The 26,180-nt window shown below is 35.1% G+C and overlaps 1 protein-coding gene across 8 annotated transcripts in view; it reads right to left on the bottom strand.

Moving 5' to 3' along the window:
• Positions 1–26,180, bottom strand: part of ANKRD12 (ankyrin repeat domain 12) — a 122,438-nt gene that overhangs the window by 78,451 nt on the left and 17,807 nt on the right. For 5 of the 8 annotated variants that reach the window (XM_004742716.3, XM_013051383.2, XM_045065375.1 and 2 more), the window contains exons 2-3: positions 14,919–15,056; positions 2,903–3,050 (exon numbers count right to left, since the gene is read on the bottom strand). In XM_004742716.3, coding sequence (XP_004742773.1) covers positions 2,903–3,050; positions 14,919–15,005 — 235 coding nt within the window. In that variant the 5' untranslated portion in view covers positions 15,006–15,056. Of the gene's footprint in view, positions 1–2,902; positions 3,051–8,007; positions 8,141–14,918; positions 15,057–23,270; positions 23,360–26,180 lie in introns of those variants that run through there. The other 3 variants (XM_013051384.2, XM_045065376.1, XM_045065377.1) reach the window with 3 other exon arrangements.

The following is a 26,180-nucleotide window of genomic DNA, read 5'->3' on the forward strand; positions in this document are numbered from 1 at the left end:
GACACAGTCTTTTAAACAATCTTATCTTTCAAGATGTATGTTAATATATGCCCTGGTATACATAAATACAAATAGAAATATACAAAATATGACTCAATGCAATCAAACAGTACATATTATTTCATAACTTATTTTTAAATTCTGTATGCTATGAACATCTTTCCATTTCATGTATTGTTGTATAAGGTTATTCTTAAGAGTAAAAATTGTATTTCTTCACTGGATTTACCATAATTGAACAAACTATTACTAATACTATTTTCCTGGGTTTATTTTTGGCATTATAAATGAAATAGAAATAAATGCACACAAAGATAATTTCCACTGTCATCAATTACTTATATAGGTTAAATCCCAAAACAGAGAAAAAGTCAAATGTTAGCAAACTTTAGTTTTGGATAAATGTTTTCATATTTACCTCCAACAAAATATTCCCATTATTTAGACCAACTAAAGTAAGTTCCTATTTCTGGCCAGTGACCATCTGGTACTATTTAGGCCAACAATTTTGTCAGTTGTTATATATTGTATTTCTTTACTATGGATAAATTTTTGAGACATATTTCTTTGCCAAGATGTTGTTTTCAACTACTTGCTTTTATCTTTTTTTCATTCTCTCATTGTTTTCTCTTCACATTTCAGAGACCTTTAAATACTATATATATTCAGAAACAAGGATTCTCATATATGTTGTAAATATTTCCCCCTTTATATCTTTATAATTTAAAATAATCATTTAAAATATAGTACATTTTAGGGGCGCCTGGGTGGCTCAGTGGATTAAGCCACTGCCTTCGGCTCAGGTCATGATCTCAGTGTCCTGGGATCGAGCCCCGCATCGGGCTCTTTGCTCAGCGGGAGCCTGCTTCTCTCTCTCTCTCTGCCTGACTCTCCGCCTACTTGTGATTTCTCTCTCTGTCAAATAAATAAATAAAATCTATAAAAATAAAAAGCTTTAAAATAAAAAAATATAGTACATTTTATAAAAAAGATCAATGTCAAATGCTGGGCTTAGTGCTATAATTATCTTTCATATGGAAAATACCACTTGATGGTTACTTTGGATTCTACATTATTTTTTTAATTATGAAAATAAGAAAGATGGATTGTAAATAAGACATTTTGCTTTGGGCCTGGGGAAATCCTTATTAATGCTCTGAGGTAGAGGGGTGTGTGTGTGTGTGTGTGTGCGCGCGCGTGTGCGCGCGCGCAAGCAAATCTAAAGCCTACATCTACTTTTTATGAAAAGTTATAAATTTAGCCTACCAAAAATATGTTTAAATCTACTAAAATCTTGTTTAGTGTTAGCATACAACTTTTCCAAAAGATATGTAAGAGTTTGTTACGAAACAACCTTAATGAGAGAGAGCTGCAACATTTTGCTACATTCAAGTAGTGGAAAAATTGTAGCAGGGAAAAAGTATATAATCTAGTTAATAAAAGATGTATTAGATTAGGTTTATTCAGTGCTTAAACTTTGTGCCTTCCTAAATAACATTTTCTCCTTTATTTTCCAATAAACAAAAGACAAATTATCTAGCTGATCTGATAACAAGGTTCTTATGGGAAGTTTATTATTTTGAAATCTTATCTACTTCTAAAAATGTATTAACATTCTTTGAATTTATCTAAATCCCTTCTTCAATTACTAGTAGAAATATCACTGTCCCTGGAAAACAAAACCTGGTTAATGCAAGTACTTTAAAAATGACAGACAAAAGGACTCCCAGGGAGAAAATGCGAGAAAAGTTAAATCCTATCTATCTAAAGGCACATTATACATCTTCTCAACTAAGTGATCAACTAATTGTTTGAGAATACTGCTTAAGGATAAAGAGTCACTCTTCAGGAAAAAAGAATGAATCTCTAGACATCAGTGTAACTTAAAATGAGCAAAGCACAAAATATCTTAATCACTGCAAAAAAGAACAATTTTAAGGATTAAAAATGCCATGTTTAAGAAAAATTTCTAATTCAAGCTAAGAGAGACAACAAAATACACAAGAGGAGGCCTACCTAATTAAAAGCTTATGATAAAAATTAAGGACTTTCTAAAGCTATATTAGCATAGGGCACTTCAAACGTCTTTACAGTATTTTCAGATTCCAGAGTCAAGATCATTTCCATACTGATGATTAAGATGGCTAGGAAAGTATAAGTAGAATAAAATCTTTGTACATAAACTCAGATTAGGACGCTTTTTGTGAGTGAAGCTAAAACATTCTTAAAAACAGTTCACTGTAAGTACTTCATGCAAAGGATAAAACAATAATGATAAATACATAACAAACACTGAAGTTTATATTAGTTTCAAGAAATGATTAGTTCAGGGTACAACACAATTTAGTAAATAGCGATAATGACATTTTAATCTATTGTGAACAACTGGGACTGACTAATGTCAAGGATCATTCCTGACATATGAGAGTTTTGAGGAAAAAAAGTACCGTGAATTGGGCTCAGGAGGTAAATCTTAGTGATTTTTTTTTAAGGTGGGGGAAGGCACATTTTGGATTCACTTCTGAAGCTAAAATGCTTACACTGCTTTCTCTGGTGGGTTCAATAGTGTGTCCACAAAAATTCAACAACATTTTTGCAACTCTAACATATCCTATGCTATCACAGTAAATCTTCATCACTGAAATGCTCCCCAGGAAATTAAGTTCTGAAAGTGGTAAGAGATCTGTAACAAAGCTGAGAGTAAGTAAAGAAGCAAACTGTTGTTATCTGATTAGTAATCATGTTTGGGTGAGAAATTTATCAATTTCTGCCCCAAAATGGTGTATCTGACATACTGAAATATCAGTATTTCTCTATAAAATGGGTGCAAAAAGAATGTTATGAAGAAAATCATAGGAAAAGAATGATTAAGATTTTGCCAGAGAACAACAAATTATTCTACCTGTGTCTGAATCTCGTTCTTCATTTCTTGATGGGCTAATGGTAAAAGGAAGTTTACGTTTCATGGATGATTTCTCTTTCATCTCCTTGCCCACATCACTTCGGTCAATTTTTGGAGTTTTACTATATGATGCAATCTTGTCTTTACTCTATTAAAAATCAAATATGAATAATGTTGTAACAATATCAGCTAAGCAATACAGTATTAAAACATTTATGAAGAAAATTTTCAAATATATACAAAAGTAGAGATGTATTATAAACCACTGTCTTCAAGGTATTCAAGACCCAGTAGCAACAAATTCAACATTAATTAACTTGTCTCACACTTCCCCTGCTTTTACTTAAAGACAGAATTTTAAAATAACAAAAAAACACTAAATATCTTGAATATAATAAAATACCTTGAATATAATAAAACTCTAAGTGTAATATAGATGTTATCATCAATGAACAAATACATAAATATGAAAAAGCAATTCTGGATATAATTAAACATATTGTGCTTTGTTAATATCCTGTGCCTACCCATTCAGGTGAGTATCCTACCTTCACAGTCTACAACCATTATCAAGTTCACATTTATAATCCAAATATCTGACATGGCACTGCACATATAAACTGGGCTATAATGACTCCTTTGTGAAAAACCTGCTAGATACTAAGAACTAAGCCATATCACCTTAGCAGGAGAGCTTAAAAGAATAGTGATATGGGTGGCTCAGTCAGTTAAGCATCTGCCTTCGGCTCAGGTCATGATCCTGGGGTCCTAGGATCAAGTTCTGCTTGGCGGGCAGAGAGTCAGCTCTTCCTCTACCCCTCCCCTCTGCTTGTTCTCTATCTTTCAAATAATAAAATATTTTTTTAGTGATATGATAATAAATGATATAGTAATAACAGAGACTCTCAGAAGCCAATTGCAAGTAGACTCAGATTGCAGAAGATACCAGCTCTCAACCCAAGACAGAAAATGAAGGAGGAAGGGGAAGACAAGGCATAAAAATTTTAACAGTGCTCTTTTTAAAAGTCAAATTTAATCAATAAAATCAAACCCCCAGGGGAGTTACTAAAAAGTTATCAAAAAATACTGTATTTGGGGCACCTGGGTGGCTCAGTGGGTAAAAGCCTCTGCCTTCAGCTCAGGTCATGATCTCAGGGTCCTGGGATCGAGCCCCGCATCGAGCCCCAGCAGAGAGCCCGCTTCCTCCTCTCTCTGCCAGCCTCTCTGCCTACTTGTGATCTCTCTCTGTCAAATAAATAAATAAAATCTTTAAAAAAAAATACTGTATTCAATTTTATACCACCAAAAATTCAAGAGGTCTGGAAAATAGACTATTCTCTTGGAAAACATACATTACTAAATATTGGCTCATGAAAGAAACAGAAAACCTCAACAGACCAATCATCACAGAAGACCGTAACTCCATAGCTAAAAATTCTAAGTTTAAAAAAGGTACCTAACCCAGAAGATTTTAAGAGAGATTTTAAAAAATTCAAGGGACAGATATTTCACATGTCATGTAGATAATACTACAGTATGAAGGTATGATAAGAAGCAACAATCCATCTTATAAGTCTGAAATAAAACTGATACCAAAGGGAATATAAGGCAGAAATTATAAAATAAACACAAACACAAAATATCCCAAATAAACTGTCAAATCAGATTAATGTCTTAGAATTTAGAAAGATAACAGATTATAATTAAGCAGGGTTCACCCAAAGAATATAAGAATAGTTCATTATTAGAGAATCACTTAAGACAATTTACTGTATCAGAAGATTTTAACTATACAATGATCTTAACAGGTGACAAAAATAGCATTTTGACAGAGTCTACATTCATTTTTGATAAATCTATTAGCAAAATCACGAAGAGAACGTGACTTCCTTATATCTTAACTGGTAAAGATTATTGAAGAATAACAGACTCGTATTATTTATTTCTCAGTTATAAAGTTAAACCTCTTGCGCTATTTTTCCACTTCAGCCAATGATATCGAGTTTCACATGCATGTGAAAGTTTATACAGTTGTTTTAAAATGCAGGTTTTATTATCACTCAGGTACAGTGAAGCCAACAGATAAGGTGAACACTACTACTGAAAAGACAGTTTGTTAATCACAGTTCTCAAGAAGAAGGGACATGCCACACTACACAGGGCCACAAAGTGTAGCACCAAGGTGGGTTGGGAGGCAGGAGGAGAGAAGAGAAACATGGGGAAAAGCTTTTATTGTGGTTTCCTCAGGAAAGAAAAGGCAAGGCAGAGTAAGTGGCTCAGGACTGGCTATTCTGAGTAATGGCAGCAATTTCTGGGCTATGGGCGCTATTTCTCTTACCTATCTGGTACCCAGCTCCAGTGAGATTTATTTTGTTAGGGCAGGGGGACAGTGGCCCAGAGTGGGAGAGCTGGACACAGATGGTAGCTGGGTTTGGGCTCTGGTTGGTTTGCATATGAAATGCTTATCATAAGAGAGTTGTTCACTATCTTTGGGAATTGGCTAGCCCTGGAAGTAGCAGTCTCCCCTGAGTCAGGAGGCCCCAGATGTCAAAGCATCAGAAATAAAGAGGCATGATTAATACAAAGATTAACCAAAAAAATTCTAGAGACTTGCCTTAGAAATAGGAGTCTTTGTTATTAATAAAACAATCTAAGAAAAACATGAAGATATCCCTTTTCCCTTGCACCTATGTAAGTAAAGATACTGTTCCGAGCCATAGAACAGGCTAAAAGAAACCAATTTGATAACATGTTAAGTGAAAAATGTTCACATGAACATACTGATCACACTCTCCTCTGCAATATGGTGATTAGTGTGAATATTTGTAACTGCTACCAACCAGTTCTGTTCTATGTAAAATAAAAATTAATCCTCAGAATTATTACTTGAACAAAGGTTTTCATGAGACTCTTCAACACTTTAAAAATTAGTTTTCTGATCTGGGGAAAGAAACTTCGAAAATAAATAATTATGTCCAATTGTCTTAAAATTTTTATATTACCAAATGGTATTAATACTCTATCAGTCCAGGACCAAATCACTGGCACATTTTTCTTCCATATCCATGACACAGAAAAGTCTAGGAGCCTTAGATTGTTTTAAAATATTTTAAGTCTTTTTCATTTATGTTAATGCTATTCTTTCAGTAACATACAACAGCTACCATACACAGTAATGAAATCAATGTAAACATCTGGGGCCCAATATACGTTAATAAAAGAACACTGACAACAAAAATCAATGGTTAAAAATCATGAGAATGACCTTTTGTCACTGTTAGACAATATACTGGTAGCTTTTACCAACTCAGTAAGATGGACAAAAGAAGAGGTAAAAATTTACCGCTTAAGAAAAAAATAGAAAACAGAAAACTCTTGAAGGACACAACCCAAAATATGAAGAGCCATCTGTAGGTAATGGCATTACTTGTGTGTTAGAATTCTCCATGGCTCTCTTGCATATCTTACAAAGAGGCACTAACTCCCTTTGTTCTGGATTATCCTTTTCAGAACATCTATGTGGAGAACAGCCTTGGAAGGTAGTCTCTCCCCTTGCAGCAAAGGGCAGATCTGTTTACTCTTTTGTATAACAAATAATTTCTCCCTTTAGGGGGAGTAAGTCAGATAGACTTACCATCCCTTATAAAAAGATTTGAGGTTCTCCTCTCCTGTGCTGCAAACATCTGCAATCTGCGCCCCCACCCTGCCCCATATCTGTAGTTGTCACCTGACTCTGCATCCCCTTGTGGGAAATAGGGCTCTGGTTACAGGCACAACTGCTGATAGATAGCTACTGCTATTGTTATGAGAAATTAACTTTCTTTAATAGCCCAGCATCCATGAAACTGATTAGGATAGGGTACAATACAATCTCAGATTCTTGATGGTTTTTTACAAGGCAATTTCTATTTTCATTATTCTTCTACGTATTTTCTAGTTTTTCTACGTGTATTATATTACTTGATAGTAAAATAAAAATTTCTCTATTATCACTTAGATATAAAATAATGAAGGTCTGAATTACGTTGATGAAAAAGATAAGACAGCTATTTAGCAGATTAAATGATTAATATCCACACTTCATGAATTTAACCTAAATTTTAGATTTTCATAGAAGGTTTTATCAAAGATTTTTTTAACAAATTATAAATACTAACTTAGAGCTGAAAACAGTACAAAATAATTTCTAAACTAAATCAATGGGAAAAATGCCACAGATTAGCACTGAATGGATACAATACTTGAAGAACTATGAGCAGACATTTCTGAAGAACTCCTATTGTGATATTTAATGAGGTAATGAAAACATCTTAAATTAAATGTATATTGCTATACAATGTGATTTTACTTTAAATTATGCTCTACTTAAGTGCATTTAAGAAATTAAATCTTGGGGCACCTAGGTGGCTCAGTGGGTTAAGCCACTTCCTTCGGCTCAGGTCGAGATCTCAGGTCCTGGGATCAAATCCCACATCGGGCTCTCTGCTCAGCAGGGAGCCTGCTTCCCTCTCTCTCTCTCTCTCTCTGCCTGCCTCTCTGCCTACTTGTGACCTCTGTTAATAAATAAATGAAATCTTTAAAAAAAAAAAGAAATTAAATCTTGGATCAGGTTATTTTATTAAGTTAGGATCTCATAACAGCAATAGTCTGTGTCATATTAAACTGTAAATAAGGTTTCTATCAGAACAACTGTATATTCATATCCAAAACTGTATGGAAGAAAAAATTCAGAAGCTTGAGGCTGGCTTCAAGGCCACTCACTCACTAAGTTAAGTATCTATTTAAAACTGAAAAAAATCACTTTCAATTTCCAAGTCAAGCTGCCAAGTCAAGCTGCTCAGAAATTCAAGTCAAGCTGCTCAGAAATCCTAAAACATGGCAATGAGCAATACCATGCACATTGCTTCAGAAGAGTTTCTGACCCTTACCCCAAATAAACAAGTATGTGATCTTGAAAAAGTACTGAGTGACTGAACAGAGAGATTGAGAAGTTACATATATCACTTTGAGTAAGCCAAAAATTAATAAATGAAAAACCTAATAGTCTGTATTATTCTTCCCATTTACTGTATAAATCTAATGATTAATAAGAATTCTTAACTTACCAAAGCAATGCTTTTAATAGAAGTATGTTAGTGAAAAGTGTTTTTTGCTAGCTGTTTCTACACTTTTATGAAAACAATGCTTAGCCATTACTGTAGATTTAGTGGCAGCTTTCAAAAGATACATACAGAGTACCTAGGAAGAATAAAAGTTTTAACAAGTTCAGCCATATAAATTCAACCCCCAAAATGATATCAAGCAGTCAGGATGCAATTTCACAAATGCAACCTTTACTATATTCAAACATATAGAATTAAAAGTTCTAACTGTCTCCTCAAATCTAGCACTGCATTCTGTCCCTACAACTCTACTGAAATTACTTTTACCAAGCAAAGTCATTTTTAGGTATCTCAACTGAAAATCCAATGTCCTCACCCTTCCTGTTAACCTTTGTGCAATGTGGCATACAGACTCCCTTAGCTATTCTTCTCTGCTTAGCCTCTCCTGATTCTCTCTGTCCTCATCTCCTGTCTCTTGATGACTCTTAAAGGATTTGAATTCCTCCGGGTATATCTCCTCCATTTTCACTCCACTCTCTTTGGATGACATCTCCATAATGATACGGTTACTTTTCTACCAATCCTCATATATTTATCTCCAATGAGCTGTTTTGAGTCTGGATTTATATCGAACTGCCTATTAATACTTCCAGTTGGATGTGCCAGTGGCCAACCCAACAAGTACAAACCAAACATTATTTTCAAAACAAGCCATTTCCTTTCTTGGATTCTTTCTCAGGGAATGATAATTCAATCAACCTCAGGGTGGACACAGATTACTCCTTCTACATACTCAAGTTTAATTTATTCAGCATCTTTTAGATCTGCCAACTTCTACCCCCATAGCCACTGTCCACACTGCCTTTGCTTGGATTTTTAAAGTAACACTAACTGCTCTCTACCATGGCCCTTCCCTTTTGACTCAATGGCTACAGAACAAATTTCAAGTTCCTTGGCAAGACACATAAGGCCATAATGAACCAGCCCCTGTCTAATGTTCATTTCCTACAATCCATCATCCACAGGCTACATCCTAATTTTATATATACTACTGTAATGTTAAGATTCATGTTTTTTTTACATCTTGGACTGTCCCTCTGCTTCTACGTTCCTGCTGGCCACATATTCATCCATCCTTGAGAAAGCATATTATCTTTTCTATTGTGAAACGATCCCTGAACTCTCTACAGCTGACTGCTTCTCTCCTTTTTGTCCCATCATTGTACACTCAATACTTCCATTTTGTCCCATCATTGTATACTCAGTACTTCCATTAATGTGCTTCATAATGGTAGACCAATTCTCAAAGTATGGTACCTGAGACCATTTCAGAGGATCTTCAAGGTCAGAAATATGCTCACAATAATTCTAAGCTGTTGCTGCACCTTGGTCATTCTCTCAAGAATACATACTAGAGTTTTCTAGAGCCTACATGACAAGTGATATCTAAATACATTGCATGCAGAAGCAGATGAGAATTTGGTAGGCTTCTGTTAAATCAGACATTAATAGCCATGTGCAAAACAAAGGACACTTCTAATATTTCTTGTTTTGAAATATATTGTTGTTTTCCATAAAAATAAATGTGTGTAAATATAATAGTTTTACTGCTTTTTAAAACCAGTTAATATACATTTAATTTTTTCTCAGTTCAAATTTCTGATATTGTAAATATCTTTTTTTAAAATTTTTTCAAAGATTTTATTTATTTATTTGACACACAGAGAGAGATCACAAGTGGGCAAAAAGGTAGGCAGAGAGGGAAGGGGAAGCAGGCTCCCTGCCAAACAGAGAGCCCGATGTGGGGTTCGATCCCAGGACCCTGAGAACTATAACCTGAGCCGAAGGCAAGAGGCTTAACCCACTGAGCCACCCAGGCGCCCCTCATATTACAAATATCAACAGATATACCCACATATAAAAAAGCTTTTTGGAATTATTTCCTCCCAAATTTTATTTATTTGAGAGAAAGAGACAGAGAGAGCACAAGCAGGGGGTGAGGCAGAGAGAGACGGAGAAACAGGCTCCCCCATGAGCTGGGAACCCAATGTGGGACTCAATCACAGGAGCTGGAGATCATGACCTGAGCAAAAGGCAGAGGCTTATCATCTGAGCCACCCAGGCACCCCATTTTGGGATCTTTGATTATGCTGAAGGGGTCCTGAGGGCAAAACATTTCAGACAAACAGAAAGAGTACAGTTAAGAGTCTTCATAAAGATTTAAATCATGCCTTAACCACCTTTTGTTTTATTCTTATGGTCATAAAAGAGTACATAACACACTAGGAATCCCATGTAAGGTTTGTTAGATAACACTAATAATGAAATCATTCTGCTTAAGATTTGTCACATCTGGTGCATTAAAATACATTTGGGGAAACCTATCTATGGTGGAGTGAAGATCCTGGCAACTTACCTCCCCAAGAAACAACTATAAATCTAGACAATTGTCAAAAACAACCACTTCAAGTCTCTAGAAATTAAAAAAAAGCAACAAATTGAGAAGCATTTTTCCCCTCAAGAATAACAGCTTAACTATGGATAAGAACAGTGAGTGTCTGGTATTCTTGCCTGGGGAATGCTTTCATTCCCTGGCTGATGCTTAGCTTGCATGAAGTGCTACTAGGGTGGGGTTGGCAATGAAAACCAGCATCTATGCTGCAAGAGACTGTAACTTGAATTGGTATAGAAAGCCAAAAGCCCACACCCAGCTGCACTGTTTATAAAAATAGCAAACAGGGTAGGTAACAACTGGAAGGGGCACAACACGTAATCCTATTAGCCTAAAGTTGTAATCTATATATCCCTCACTGACTGGGAGATTGTGTGTACAAGCAGAGGCAATATGGGAGGGCCCAAGTTCTCTACATATCCTTGACTGCACGCAAGCAAAGGGAAGACCTGGATGAGCCCAACAGGAAGTAAATGCCAGGGCAGATTTCAAAGATGCCTGAACACGGGCACCGATGTGGCTCAATCAGTTAAGTGTTTGCCTTTGGCTCAGGTCATGATCCCAGGGTCCTGGGATCGAGCCCTGCACTGGGTTCATTGCTCAGTTGGGAACCTGCTTCTCCCTTGCCTTCTGCCTGCTGCTCTGCCTCTTTGTGCTCCATCAAATAAATAAATAAAATCTTAAAACAAAACAAAACAAAAATGCCTGAATAATAAATGCACTCCCTAGCACACAGGCAAGTCTGCCAGTAGAAGGTGGAAGTCTTACTGGCTCCTGGTATTTGAGTACAACCTCTGACAAATCAATTGCTGCTGACTAAGCTACACAGACACAGGGTAACCCTGTGTCTGTGTAGACACAAACAAGACTGGAAAAGAAAAAGAAAAAAAATGGATGCCAGTGGTTGAGACAAATACTGCAGATAAATTCCTAACACTTTGTTATAAATAAATTAAAAAACTCAGCAACAGTTACAACTTTCAGGTGGGAAATAATGAGAACCAGAATTGCAGAAGTGCTACAGTATATGACCTAAATTGTCCAGTTTTCAATAAAAATTAAGACATACAAAAAACCAAGGATGAAAGTATTCAGTAGAAATTCTCTAAGCCCAAATACTAGATTTGACAGTTACTATAAAGAAATAAAACAATTTATGACAAAAATGACTTATCAAATAAAAAATGCTAATGAAAAAAAAATTACAAGAAGGGCCAAATGGAAATACTGGATTTGAAAAGCAGTGAATGAAAATGTATTAGAAATGTTCAAAAGCAGGGGGGCCTGGGTGGCTCAGTGGATTAAGCCTCTGCCTTTGGCTCAGGTCATAATCTCAGGGTCCTGGGATCAAGCCCCACATCAGGCTCTCAGGGAACCTGCTCACCCCCCCCGCCTGCCTCTCGTGATCTCTGTCAAATAAATAAATAAAATCTTTTAAAAAAAAAAAAAGAAAGAAAGAAATGTTTAAAAGCAGATGTGAGATTGAAAATTAAAAAAATCAGTAAATTAAATACTCCAAATTTCATGAAAACTAATTTACAGATCTAAGTAGCTCAAGAAACCCCAAACAGAATAAATACAGGGGAATCCGAAGCATGTGACAGTCAAAGAGAGAGACACAATGAAAAAAAAAAATCATCTTCACAAGGGTATCTTCAAAATAGCTGACTTAGTACAAACAGTTAAAGCAAGAAAGTAGGGAGATATTCATTTTCTTTAAAAAAGTCAACTAATGGGGTGCCTGGGTGGCTCAGTGGGTTAAAGCCTCTGCCTTTGGCTCAGGTCATGATCCCAGGGTCCTGGGATGGAGCCCAACATCGGGCTCTCTGCTCAGCAGGGAGCCTGCTTCCTCCTCTCTCTCTCTGCCTGCCTCTCTGCCTACTTGTGATCTCTGTCTGCCAAATAAATAAATAAAATCTTTTTTTAAAAAAAAAAGTCAACTAAGAAATCTATATCCAAAAAAACTGCCCTTTGAGAAGTCACCAAAGACCACAATTCTGTAAGTCAATTTGTATGAAACATCCAGAATAGGCAATTCCACAAAGACAGAAAGTAGATTAGTGACTGCCTTGGCCTGTGCTAGTTGGGAGATGAATGAGGAGTGACCGCTGGTGGATAGATGGGGGTTTCTTTTTTGGGTGAAAATGTGTTAAAATCAATAGTAGAGATAAATGCACAACTCTGTAAATATACTAAAGACTATAAATTGTACACTTTAAATAAGTAAATCATATGCTATGTGAATTTTATCTCAATAAAGCTGTTTTTAAAATACAGCAAAACCAAGATATTCCTAGAGCAATGAAGACTGAGAAATCTAATCATGGCTAAAGATCTGTCTTATAGTAAATACTGAAATTCTAAGAGACTGGAAGGAATTAACAACCAGACAGTAACTTGAATCTAAAAGAAGAAGAAATTAAGAGTGACCAAACTGGTAAATTGGTAGGCAAAGAGAACTGTATGAATACATACATCTTACTTCTTTAAAAGACTGAATAAAACTGTACCAATCTATTTTGGGGTTGATAACAAATGTTGTTGAATCTACAGATAAATACACCAAAAAGGGGGAGGAAATGGAACTGTACAGGAACAAAGCTGCTATATTTTACTAGAAGTCAGTCAATATTAATTCAGTTAGATGCATAGTATAATCCAGAGAGCAACCTCTTAAGATTACAATTCAAGAGATCAGAAATTTAATAAGTTTAAGAAGTCAGAAATTTACATAGTACACTGAAAAATATTTAGAATAAAAAAAAGGCAGCATAGATCAGAGAGAAACAAGAAAAGAATACGAAACAAAAGAACACAGAGAAAAATGGCAGATATAAAACCAACCCTATAAATAATTATATTAAATGTAAATGGATCATTTTAATCAAAGGCAGAGATTACCAGTACAATCAGGCAAGAAAAAAAAAGTATCTATACTGGAAAAGAAATAAAATTATCTTTATATGGAGAAGACATGATCCCATCTGTAGAAAATCCTAAGGAATCCACAAACTTTTAGAACCAATAAATGAATTCAATAAGGTCACAGAATACAAAAATCACTATATAAAAATCAACTGTATTTCTTACACTAGCAATGAAAAATCCATGAAGAAATTAACTAAAACAGCATCCAAAAGAGTAAAACACTAATAATTTAACAAAAGAAGTACAAGAAAGATTTATACACTAAAAACTATAAAGTATTGCTCAGGGAAACTGAAGATCTTAATAAACAGAGATATTCTGGGGTGATGCACTGGAAGGCATACTGTTAAGATGTCAATACTATCCAAACTGATCTATTCAATAAAATCCCTATAAAAATCCCAGTAGGTTTTTTGTAGAAACTGACAAGCTAATCCTAAAATTTGCCTGGAAATGTAAAGGACCCTGAATAGCCAAAACAGTTTTTGAAAACAACAAAGTCTGTATACTTAAAATTCCTGACTTTGAAAGTAGATATGGGATTGTCTGGGAGTTGGTGTGGAAATAGGGACTGAACGCAAATGGGCATGAGGATCATTTAGCAAACTGGACTGTGATGATGGCTGTACAGCTTTATAAATTTACTAAAAATCACTGGATTATACACTAAATGATTGAATTTCAAGGGTATATAAATTATACCTCAAAAAAGTGATTAAAAAAAAGATTTGTGTACAAATGTTCATCACAGCTGTATTCATACTTGCCAAAAACCGGAAACATTTCAGACGTCCTTCAATAAGAAAATGACTTAGGGGGAAAAAGACTTAAAAGAAAAAACAAAAAACCAAAAAGGAAAATCCAAAGATAATGTATAAAATTAACTAGATAAAGGAGAGTAATACCAGTTAGGAGACAACTGCAAAATCTAAATGAAGGTTTTGAGGGCCTAAATTAAATAGGAATGAAGAAGGATAGACATAGAAAGAATCACGGTCATCGGCAATGACTAATAATAAACAACAAAAACTATTAACATTTACTAAGCATATAGTATGTAACAAGTATTACATTAGGCACCATACTTAATGCCATTTCACTGTCACAACAGTTCTCTGAAGTATGTGTCCTCCAATACAGAGAGACACCGAGGCTGGAAAAGTTACGTAAATTTATCCAAGGTTAACACATGGAAATTGGAATTGCAACTGTATATGTGTTTTTTGCTACTGGGGGTCAGGAGGTGGAGAAAGAAATGCCAAATGATTGTGAGGTCTTGGATTTTTTTTTTTTTCCCACACTATTTCAATGATTATTTAAGTAAATATGCCACATTAGTAACTGTGTTATCTCAGCAAATGAAAGACAACCTTTTTCTTAGGAATCCAATTTAATTCTCAAGGTTTTAGATAAATGGTTTGGATTTATCTGGCATCCAACTGCTTTTTATTTTATGGGTAATTACTAAAAATACTAAATGGGGAGTTTTTCCCAATTTCAAAAGAGTCAACACATCTTTAGTATAATCATATACCTTTCTTCCGTATGGTTTTTCTACCATATTGCTGTCACTGTCAGAATTTTCACTCTGAACTGGTTTTGTGAACCCAGATTTGGGCATCTTATAGCTGTTCAGCTAGCTTCTTCTTTTATCAGTCTTCTCATCCTGGATCTGTAAAGAATGGATATATAAGAGTTATTTGTATATATACACAATGAAACCTACTTAAAGGTATATACCACGATTAATGCAATTTGTTACTCTGTGTATCTGTAAGTCCTGGCCTAAATTAAGTTGTCACTTAAGAATTTGAGCATCAAATTAAAGTCCACTCAGCTTGTCTCTGAAAAGAAGAGAAATACTTTTAGATTTTTTCCCACCTTCTCTAAACTAATATCTAATATGCAGTTTTCCAAGGAACAACAATTAGTAGAAATGAAAGCAGTAACAAAGGGTTAATAATTTCAGCCTGTTTCTAGAGGTAGAAGGTTGTAGCAGATTCTCTGGTAGTTCTGCATTGCTCTGGAATTTAGTTCTAAAGACCCAACGAAGAATCTGATAGGTTTGATTGCAATTTTATAATATCTAATTTCTTTTTAAATTAACTTAAATTTTGAAACCATTCCTACTTAAAATTCCTGGAGTGTTTATTCTTCACTCAACTCCCAGACATTCCTAGGCAGTTAGTCATTTTATCAACCTATTCATTTGCTTAATGTTTATCATACTGTAATTATCTTGTCATATACCATTTTCTTTCTAATTTGATCAATCTTCTGTTTCCTGTTCTGCAGCAGGTCAAGAGCCTTCTTAGAAGTTTATGCTTACATACAAGCTTACATTAGAAATGCAAAAAAATTCCAAGAAGGGAGTTTTACATACAAAAAAGGAAGCTATGAGACTAGACCAGTGTTGCTAATGACCCATCAGCTACATGTGGCCGCTGAAAGTTAAATTAACTAAAATTAAAGTAACTGCTGTCCAATACAGACATATATTTATTTCTACTATGGCAGAGAGCTCTACTGCACAGCACTGGGACAGACTGAAGTTGCTGGCCAACAGGAGCATTACTTAGACCACAACATTAAGCAGAATGTTAAGTCTAATTTTTAATTATTTCATGCAATAAATTTCCTATAGATGGATATTACAGGTCTAAGTAAGCTAAGTTCTAGCATCTATGTGAATTATTAAAACCCAGACACCTTGAACAGAGGATTAATAACATCTTCTGTATTCTTCAAATTGTTCTACAGTGCTTTAAAATGTTTGATTTCAATAGGCGAAACAAACCCCAAAATCCCTTAAATGAATGACTTAACTTGTAAATTATCAAAACTATTAGATTATCAAAACTATTTGTAAATTATCACAACTATTAAATTATCAAAACTATTTCAGATTAAATTAATCTGAAAACAGCCAAATTAGAATACATTCCAACAAAAAAAAACCTGCCAGAATTCAAATAGTTAAAATCTTTCATTTATAGAGGAAGAAATAAACTTGAATAAAGAAATCTTTTTGATACTACACACATGATGCACAGTTTACCTTGGGATCATTCAACTGTTTCAACTATAACCATTTAAACAGAATCATTTAAACATAGCACCACCCTCAAATCTAGCCTTGTGTAAAGCTTACAGAGTTACGGTTATGAGTCATACATAAACAGAAAAATTCTGACTCAAAAATAGAATGGATATGCATAGTATCAACAGGCATTAGTCTAGGTGAAACTATAAAGATAAAGCATTATCTCCTTTGTAGATCAAGCAAAGCAAGTTACTGGTGAATTTAGTACTGTCTTGAGTATTTTTAAGAAAATTATACATAGCAATAATATTCTATTAATGGACTGTATGTCAGAAAAAGCTTATATTGTCTTTCAATAACTTTATTTGGAAAATCTCAGAACAATCAAAATCAAAATTAGATTCTAAAAATATTACTTTGATCCATAAATATTAAACATTTAATATACATTTAGGTTCTGAGCCCATGCTATATAATGTAACTGCTGGAGCAACGAATATACAAATGATACACAAATGATAATCAAAATCACATCAGGGAAACAAAAACCGAATACCTTAAAATATACAAATAACCAAAAAGAAGGCAGGAAAATAAAACTGAGGAATGAAAAACAGAAGGAACAAACAAAACAATGGTAGACCTAATCCAAACAAACCAAAAATGATATGAAATGCAAATGAACTAAACACACAAATTTAAAAAGAATGTCAGACTGTATACCTGAAACTACTGTAACACTGTATGTTAACTGAGCTAGAATTAAATAAATAGACAGACAGAAAATTGAAAAGAAAAAAAAAGGAGACTATCAGAAGGAAAGGGGGAAATGGCCATACTATAAGCTATTTACAAGAGACTTACTTCACATGTATAATACAGGTGGGTTAAAAGTAAAAGAATGGAAAAATTATATGCCATGCAAGCACTAATCAAAGGAAAGCTAGAGTAACTACATTAATATTAGACAAAACAGATCTCAGAACAAAGGGTAATTTTACATATTACACCCTGATAAAAGATCAGTTCACTAAATGTGTATGCAACTAGCAACAGAGCTTCAAAATACAGGAAGCAAAAACTGACCAAACTGACAGGAGAAATAGACAAATTCATAATTGTAGTTGAAAGCTTCAACTACTCTCAATAAGACAGAAAATCAAAATGCATAAAAAAGAACTGAAAAATGCCATCAATTCAAGTCAATTGGATCTAACTGACCTTTGTACAAAAATATGCCCAGTAACAGGAAAATGTTCATTCTCAAGGGCACACATAAGATAGGCCATGTCATGGGTCAAAAACAAACATTAATAAATTTAAAATAATTGGGGCGCATGGGTGGCTCAGTCAGTTAACTGCCGGACTCTTGATCTCAGCTCAGGTCTTAATCTTAGGGTTGAGAGTTCAAGCTTTATGTTGGGCTCCATGATGTGTCCAGAGCCTACTTAGACACAAACAAACTACAGATCAATATAAAAGCTCATGATCATTTACCAAAAAATCTTTAATGTATAAAAAGGACAATCCACCATGACAAGTGGGATTTATCCCAGTAACTGAAGGTCAGCTTATTGTGTGAAAATCAATCTATGCAATTCACTCTGTTAACAGACTAAAAGCGGAAAAAAAAAAAAAACCCAAAAAACAAAAAAAGATAGTCTCAACAGATACAGAAAAAGCATCTGATAAAAGTTAATACTTATCAATGGCAAACAACTCCCAGTAAAAGAGTAGAACTTGAGGGGCGCCTGGGTGGCTCAGTGGGTTAAAGCCTCTGCCTTTGGCTCAGGTCATGATCCCAGGGTCCTGGGATAGAGCCCCACATCTGGCTCTCTGCTCAGCGGGGAGCCTGCTCTCCCCCCCGTGCCCCCCCACCCCTCCTACCACCCGCCTGCTCTCCGCCTGCTTGTGATCTCTGTCAAATAAATAAATAAAATCTTGGGGGGGGGGAGGAAAAGAGTAGAACTTGAATGCTTTGTCTCCTAAGATCAACAATGAGGCAAGAATGTACACTCTCATCACACCTCATCATCTTTTCCCCCCTGGCTTTACTGAGGTATAACTGATAAACACCATATATATCTAAGGTGTAAAATGTGTAACTTTCTATATCTATACATACATACATACATATATATGTGTGTGTATATACATATATATATATAAAACCATTACCACAATCAAGCTAATTAAAACATTCACATCACATAATTAACGTTTATCTATGTGTGTATAGTAAGAGCACAGAAGTCTATACTCTTAGAAAATTTCAAATATAATACATTATTAACTATAGTCAGCATGCTGTACATCTCCCGATTGCCTCCAATCCCCAGCAACGACCATTCTACTCTTTGCTTCTGTGAGTTCATTTTTAGATTCCACACGTAAGTGAGATCATGCAGTATTTATTTTTCTGTCTCTGGCTTATCTCACTTAATGTAATGTCCTCCAAGTTCATCCATGTTGGCTCATATGGAAGGACTTCCTTTTTTCAATGGCTGAACAATATTCCATTGTAAATACAAAGACCATATTTTCTTTACCCATTCATTCATCAACAGACATTAAGGCCGATTCTACACTTGGCTATCATGACTAATGCTGCAACACATGAGCAGAAATATCACTTAGAGGTACTGATTTCATTTCCTTTAGGTATATACTTAAAAATGGGATTGCTGGATCCAATAGCAGTTACATTTTTTTTTTTTGAGGAACCCCCATTTCTTTTCCATAGAGGCTGCACCAACTTACATTCCAACAAGAGCGTATAAGGGACCTTTCTCACCATATGGTCACCAACTCTTGCTATCTCTTGTCTTTTTGGTAACAGCCATCCTAATAGGTATAAGGTGAGATCTCATCATGGTTTTGATTTCCATTTCTCTTGTGATTAGTAATGTTGAGCACCTTTTCATTTACTTGGCCATTTGTGTGTCTTCTTTGGAGAAATGTTCAGGTCCTTTGTCCATTTTCAAATAGAGTTTGTTTGCCACTGAGCTGTACATATTTTGGACATTAATCCCTTAATGTATGGCAAATATTTTCTCTCATTCCAAAGGCATGCCTTTTCCACTGTTTGCTCTGCTGTGCAAAAGGTTTTCAGTTTAATGTAGCCCTACTTAATAAAAATTTCCTGGCACGCTTGTTAAAATACACATTTAATAGGTTGAAATAGAACCAAGAATTTGTACTTTGTACTAAGTATCCTAGTGGTTCTTATCATTAGGAAAATTTCAAAACAAATTAGTGAGTATTTTTACTGGTATTATAAAAGTTCTCATAAGGACTCATTTCATAATCTAAGACCAGGTATTTCTCTATGATATTAAGCCATACATATGTTTACATTAAATGCATGCATGTGGGTGTGTGAGATATCATGTTAATTTAAAAAATACCTACAGTAAGCAGCCTGAGAGTATCATTAAATTTTTTTTAACTGTTATTTCCTTTCTCCACAAGATAACTCTTTATGAGAGTACTTTAACTTACAAAATTGATCCTAAAAAGCACTCAAACACCAGTATCATATTTATTTTATTTTACTGATTGTTACTATGCCATAAATGCTCCACAGCTTTCTTCTCTTTGATTAATCTGTTTCCATTTTTGTGAAAAGTATATGCAGCAACTCTTAGTTTCTGGTCACTGCCTCTTAATTATCACCTTTAACACTGGCTTCTCTGGAAGTTTATTTTTCCCTCCACTCTAGGTAGAAAATTTATTGCTTCCTCAATTATTGCCTTCTGTAGATTTTTAAGTTTATTTTTTTTTAAAGATTTTATTTATTTATTGTCAGACACAGGTCACAAGCAGGCAGAGTCAGGCAGAGAGAGAAGGGAAGCAGGCTCCCTGCTGAGCGGAGAGCCCCATGTGGGGCTCCATCACATGACAAGAGCTGAAGACAGAGGCTCCACTGAGCCACCCAGGCGCCCCTAGATTTTTATGTTTAAAATAGTCTTAAAAGAAGGCTGGAAACCACGGATTATATTTCTTTTAGATTGTAAGCAAAAAACGACTGTAGTTTTACACAATTCTTTACCTTTTAGTAGAACTTTAAACAGTATTTTCCAAACTGATTTTTCAAAGCCTTCTTCATTGGAATCTCTAGAAATTGCTTCTGATGTGGGGTGGGGAGGTAGGGGGAGGGATGAGGAAGAGAATCATGTAACTGTAAGAAAACTACTGTATCTTTAATCTCTTGACCTATGTAAGGTGGTAGCCACCTACCTTACTCAATCCTTCTTTCTAGTAGAAAAATATTCTATAAGCACACTTTTTTGGATTACATATGCATTTGCTTTAGCAAAAGGAGTCCAACTGATCCATTTTTGAGACACAATGCACACGTACCTAAAAAATCCAGTTCCTGGAAATTTGCCAAGAACTATTGATAAAAATGCTTATCACTACCCACAATGTAAAGTTTAACCAAGCAAGTACAACTAATTTAGCCAGAAGCAATGTCTAGACCAAACTAATGTTAAGTTTTAATTTAATAACATGAAGGGCAGATTCAAACAACACAGCTAACTCAACATGAATAATGATAAAGATAAGCATCCTTCTTCAAGGCTGAGGTACCTGCAATGTCAAGTTTTGCTTGACAGACTTCTTGGTATAATAACAAAACTGATTCTTCAGGAAACTGTAGTAAGTTGCTCTTTTTTTTTTTATTTATGACTTACTCTTTATCCTAAGGCTAACAATGTGGAGAAATCTTCCTAGCAGAGAGTACAAAATCGCCCATAGAAAAAAGCCAAACTTTATTGAGGAAATGCTTTGAAAAACTAATCAAGAAGGAAATAAGCCTAGGAGCAGTCTGTAGGGAAAAGCTACTCAATATGATAAAACAAGTGAGGGTTAAAGGAAAAAAATCCAGGAAGAAAAAAATACTACTGGTAGACTACTGGCAAGAAGGGGGGGGGGGGACAAAAAAACAAACAAAAAAAAACACCCATAGTTGGTAGTATGGCTGGAAGAGAACTTGGGAGAAGAGAAGTAGATGATGGAATCTGTGAAGCTATATGCTATGGACATAAAATATTACATAAAGTAAAAGTGAAAATCCACAGAAGTATTCCTTTAAAGAAACTAAAGAAAATTCTGTATTTTGAGATCACTTTATAGTTTTATAGCATTCAGTGAGCAGTGGACCCTCAGAATCAATGCTTTAAACATTATTTTTTGTTAGCTCTAGTTACTTTATCTTCCAATTATAAGTCTAGTCACTCTATTTTCCAAATTATAAGTTTGACTCCAAAATTCTTCACAGGGATATCACAAAATACTAGAATTTGTCTTTGGCTTCTAGCTATAAAACGAAAAGGTATCAAACTCAGTCTGTCAGCAAATCTTTCCCAATTATCAAATATGCTTAGCTTTACTAGTACATACAGCTCCATACCTAGTTGGCAATTAGTACTCATCCTTTAAAAGCATTTTTACTATGATGATGGTGGCAGGAAGAGAGGAAGCTTTCCTCTAAATGTGCTAAGATAAGCAGAAGTTCTTAAAAAAAAGGGGGGGGGGACACCCAAGAGAAAATAAGCAGAACAAAGTACTGAAACCAAAACTTAGCAATGGATGAATACAGACCACATGGAGTAAAAGTTAACTGAAATCTACTACACAGATGCAACAAACTGACATTTTTTTTTTTTTTTAGATTTTATTTATTTATTTGACAGAGAGAGATTACAAGTAGGCAGAGAGGCAGGCAGAGAGAGAGAAGGAAGCAGGCTCCCTGCTGAGCAGAGAGCCCGATGCGGGACTCGATCCCAGGACCCCGAGATCATGACATGAGCCGAAGGCAGCGGCTTAACCCACTGAGCCACCCAGGCGCCCAACAAACTGACATTTTATAAAATGGTTTATTTCCCTCACTTCAACCCTGCCTAAAACTGACTTTTAAGTTAAAGACAATCAATCGCTTCTCGGCCTTTTGGCTAAGATCAAGTGTAAGTTAAAGACAATCAAACTGTGTTGGCATTTGTTTTTAGCTTTGATGAGATCCTCTTTAATTCACATTACTGCTTCTAGAACATTTCAATTTACTCAAAATATGCTCTTCTTTTGGGCTTATGCCACCCGGTAATTCAAACTTACCTGACTACCAGAAGCAAAGCAGAATGGTTTGTTGTTGTTGTTGTTTTTAAGATACAGATGTCTAGCTTTATCTTTAGAACTACTGAATCAGAATATCTGGGAAGGGAGATAAACACCACTTTTTAAAAAGCTGTCTTTAGTGGCTGCCAGGGGCTGGGAGTAGAGGGAAAACAGGTTTCCTTTTGGGTAATTAAAAATGGTCTACAATTAGGTAATGGTGATGGTTGCAAAACATTGTGAATATACCTAAAACCACGAAATGGTACACTTTAAAATGGTTAAAATAGGAATCATATGTGATTTTATTTCTTTTTTTAAGATTTTATTTATTTGACACACAGAGAAAGATCACAAGTAGGCAGAGAGGCAGGCAGAGAGAGAGGAGGAAGCAGGCTCCCCGCCGAGCACAGAGCCCAACGTGGGACTCGATCCCAGAACCCCGAGATCACGACCCCAGCAGAAGGCAGAGGCTTTAACCCACTGAGCCACTCAGGAACCCGTGACTTTTATTTCAATTTTAAAAAGTTCCAGGTGGTTTTCCAGTGCACATGAAAGTTGTTTTACACTGTACTGTAGTCTATTAAGTTGAAAAAATGGATATACCTTAATTAAAAATATACTTTCTTGCTAAAAACAGTTAACCATTATCTGAGTTTGGAGTTGCAATCACTGATCACAGAACACCATGACAAATAATGGAAAAGTGTGAGATACTACAAGACTTACCAGAATGTGATACAAAGACACAGAGAGAGCAAATGGCTGTTGGAAAAATGGCACTGACAGACCTGCTCCACACAAGGTTGCCATAATATCTAATTTGTTTAAAAAAAAAAAAAAAAGGCAATGTCTGCAAAGTTCAATAAAGCAAAGTACAAGAGAATGAAGTATGCCTGTTTATATACATAATTACATGTAATTTAAATTTAAATTATAATAATTTAAATTGTGGTTAAATTATAGTCATTATAACTATGCATATGTAATTATATATAACTTAAATTTAAAATATATATATATAAAATTTAAACTGTGGTGAAATATATACATAATATAGAATTTACCACTTTTTTTTATAGAGGTATAATGACATGTAACATTACATTAGTTTCAAACATAAAACGTAACAATTCAGTATTTGTATATATCGTGACATGATCACAATAAGTCTAGTTAACACCTATCACCATACACAGTTGCAAATTATTTTTCTAATAATGAGAAATTTTAAGATTTACTCTTAGGAACTTCAAATTGGCAATACAGTATTATCCATGCTGTACAATTATGCTGTCACCATGCTGTACGTTACATCTTTATGACTTATTTGTTTTTATTTTTTAATTTTATTTTAAATGTGACCCCCTACACCATTTACCCCCACCTCTAGCAACTACTATTGTCTTTATCCATGAACTTTTTTGTCAGTTGTTGTTGCTGTTTTTTTTTTCCAGATCCCAAATTTAAGATAGAGCATACAGTGTTTGCCTTTTTGTCGGACTTATTTTACTTTATACAACTGTCCTTATGGAGCTCCCATGTTGTGACAAATTCATTCTTTTTTTATTGCTGAATGATATTCGTGTGTGCGCGCGCACGCGCGTATGTGTTGTAGGGGCCAAGGTAAGGCCACCCAAAATCTACCACAACAGCATATTATTTTGAATTGCAGCTACTTGGGAAAGTGCACGGACGGATACTTACACTCTTTTGTGTGTCTGAAAGCAGGAAAAAATCTACCATATAAAAGGCACCCTCCCTGTACTAAGTGAAAAGGCATCCTTATCATCAGCGATAGGGACTTCAAAAATGAAAAAGCTGTAGAAACAAATCTACTAACTCAGCCCAAATTTCACTTAAAATTCCTACTACATAAAGTTCCCAAACATGTTTTCTTTATCCTCTCAATTCCTCACAAATTTACTGTATTTGTCTAAAAAGTATAAAAACTGTCTGCCTTGCCCATTTCTTGGATTTCATTTCATTATTGGGCCTCCATCAGCACATAACAAAGTTTTGGGCTTTTTCTCCTGTTAATCTGTCTCACATAAATTTAATTCTTAGTCCAACTGTAAAGCCTTGAAGTGTAAAAGAAGAATTTCTCGGGGCATGCATCTACAGCATGCTTTGGCTAGTATGGACATTTTAATAATACTGATTCCTCCAATCCATCAGTACAGGATATGTCTCCATTTGTGTCATCTTCAACTGCTTTCATTAACAACTTCTAGTTTTCAATATACAGGGCCTCACCTCTTTGGTTAAATTTATCCTTAGGTAATTTTTTCTTTTTGAGGCAATTGTAAAATAGGACTGTTTCCTGATTTCTCTTTCTTATAGTTCATTAATATATAGAAATGCAACATATTTTTTATGATTTTATATCTCCAAACTTTACTGAACTCGTTTACTAGATCTAACAGTTTTTTGGTAGAGTTTTCGATATACATTATCATGTCATCTGCAATGACAGTTTCACTTTCTCCTTTCCAATTTAGAGGTCTTTTATTTCTTTTCCTTGACTAACTGCTCTGGCTAGGACTACCTATACCGTGTTGAAAAAAACAGCAAGAATGGACATCCCTGCCTTGCTCCTGATTGCAGATGAAATGGTTTCAACCTCCCACAATTGACTCTGATGTTAGCTCTGAGCCTGTCACAGATGACCTTTATTATGTTGAGGCACATTCCATCTCTACCTACTTTGTTGAGTGTTTTTTTTTTTTTCGTAACTGGATGTTGAAATTTGTCAAATGCTTTTTCTGCATATATTGAGATATGACTTTTACCCTTCATTTTTCAATGTGCTATATAACACACTAGCTGACTTGAGAATGTTGATCCATCCCCATATACCTGGAATAACTCCATCTGATCATCATGTATGATCCTTTTAGCATACTGCTGAATTTGGTTTGCTAATAATTGAGAAGTTTTGTATGTACATTCACATCAGGGATAGCGGTGGCAATTTTTCTTTTCTTATGTTATCTTATCTGGCTTTGGAATCATGATAATGGTGACCCCATAAAATTATTTTGAAAGAATTCCCTCCTGGGGGCACCTGGGTGGCTCAGTGGGTTAAAGTCTCTGCCTTTGGCCCAGGTCGTGATCCCAGGGTCCTGAAATCGAGCCCTGTAACTGGGCTCTTTGCTCAGCGGGGAACCTGCTTCCCCCTCTCTCTCTGCCTACTTGTGATCTCTGTCAAACAAATAAATAAGATCTTAAAAAAAAAAAAAATGGATTCCCTCCTGTTCTATTTTGTGGAAGAGTTTGAGAAGAATTGATATTAACTTATTTGGATGTTTGGTAAAATTCACTAGCGAAGCCATCTGTTTACAAGCTGACTTACCTTCCACCTATTTTGCCTACACCCCACTTCCCACCTCTGGCAACCAGCAATATTTTCTATGCATCTATGAGCTCTGTGTTTTTGTTCTGTTTTAAATTTCACATGTGAGATCATATGAGATATTTGTCTTTCTCTATCTGACTTATTTCACTCAGTGCAATGCCCTCAAGGCCCACCATGTTGCCGCAAATGGCAAGACTTCATTCTTTTAAGGGCTGAATAATATTTCATCGTACACACATACATCTTCAATTAGTTCAGTTCTCAATGGACACTTAGGTTGT

The sequence above is a fragment of the Mustela putorius genome, unplaced genomic scaffold, assembly GCF_011764305.1.
Source record: "Mustela putorius furo isolate JIRA1106 unplaced genomic scaffold, ASM1176430v1.1 tig00003858_pilon_pilon_pilon, whole genome shotgun sequence".
In the NCBI taxonomy this organism is placed as follows: domain Eukaryota; kingdom Metazoa; phylum Chordata; class Mammalia; order Carnivora; family Mustelidae; genus Mustela; species Mustela putorius.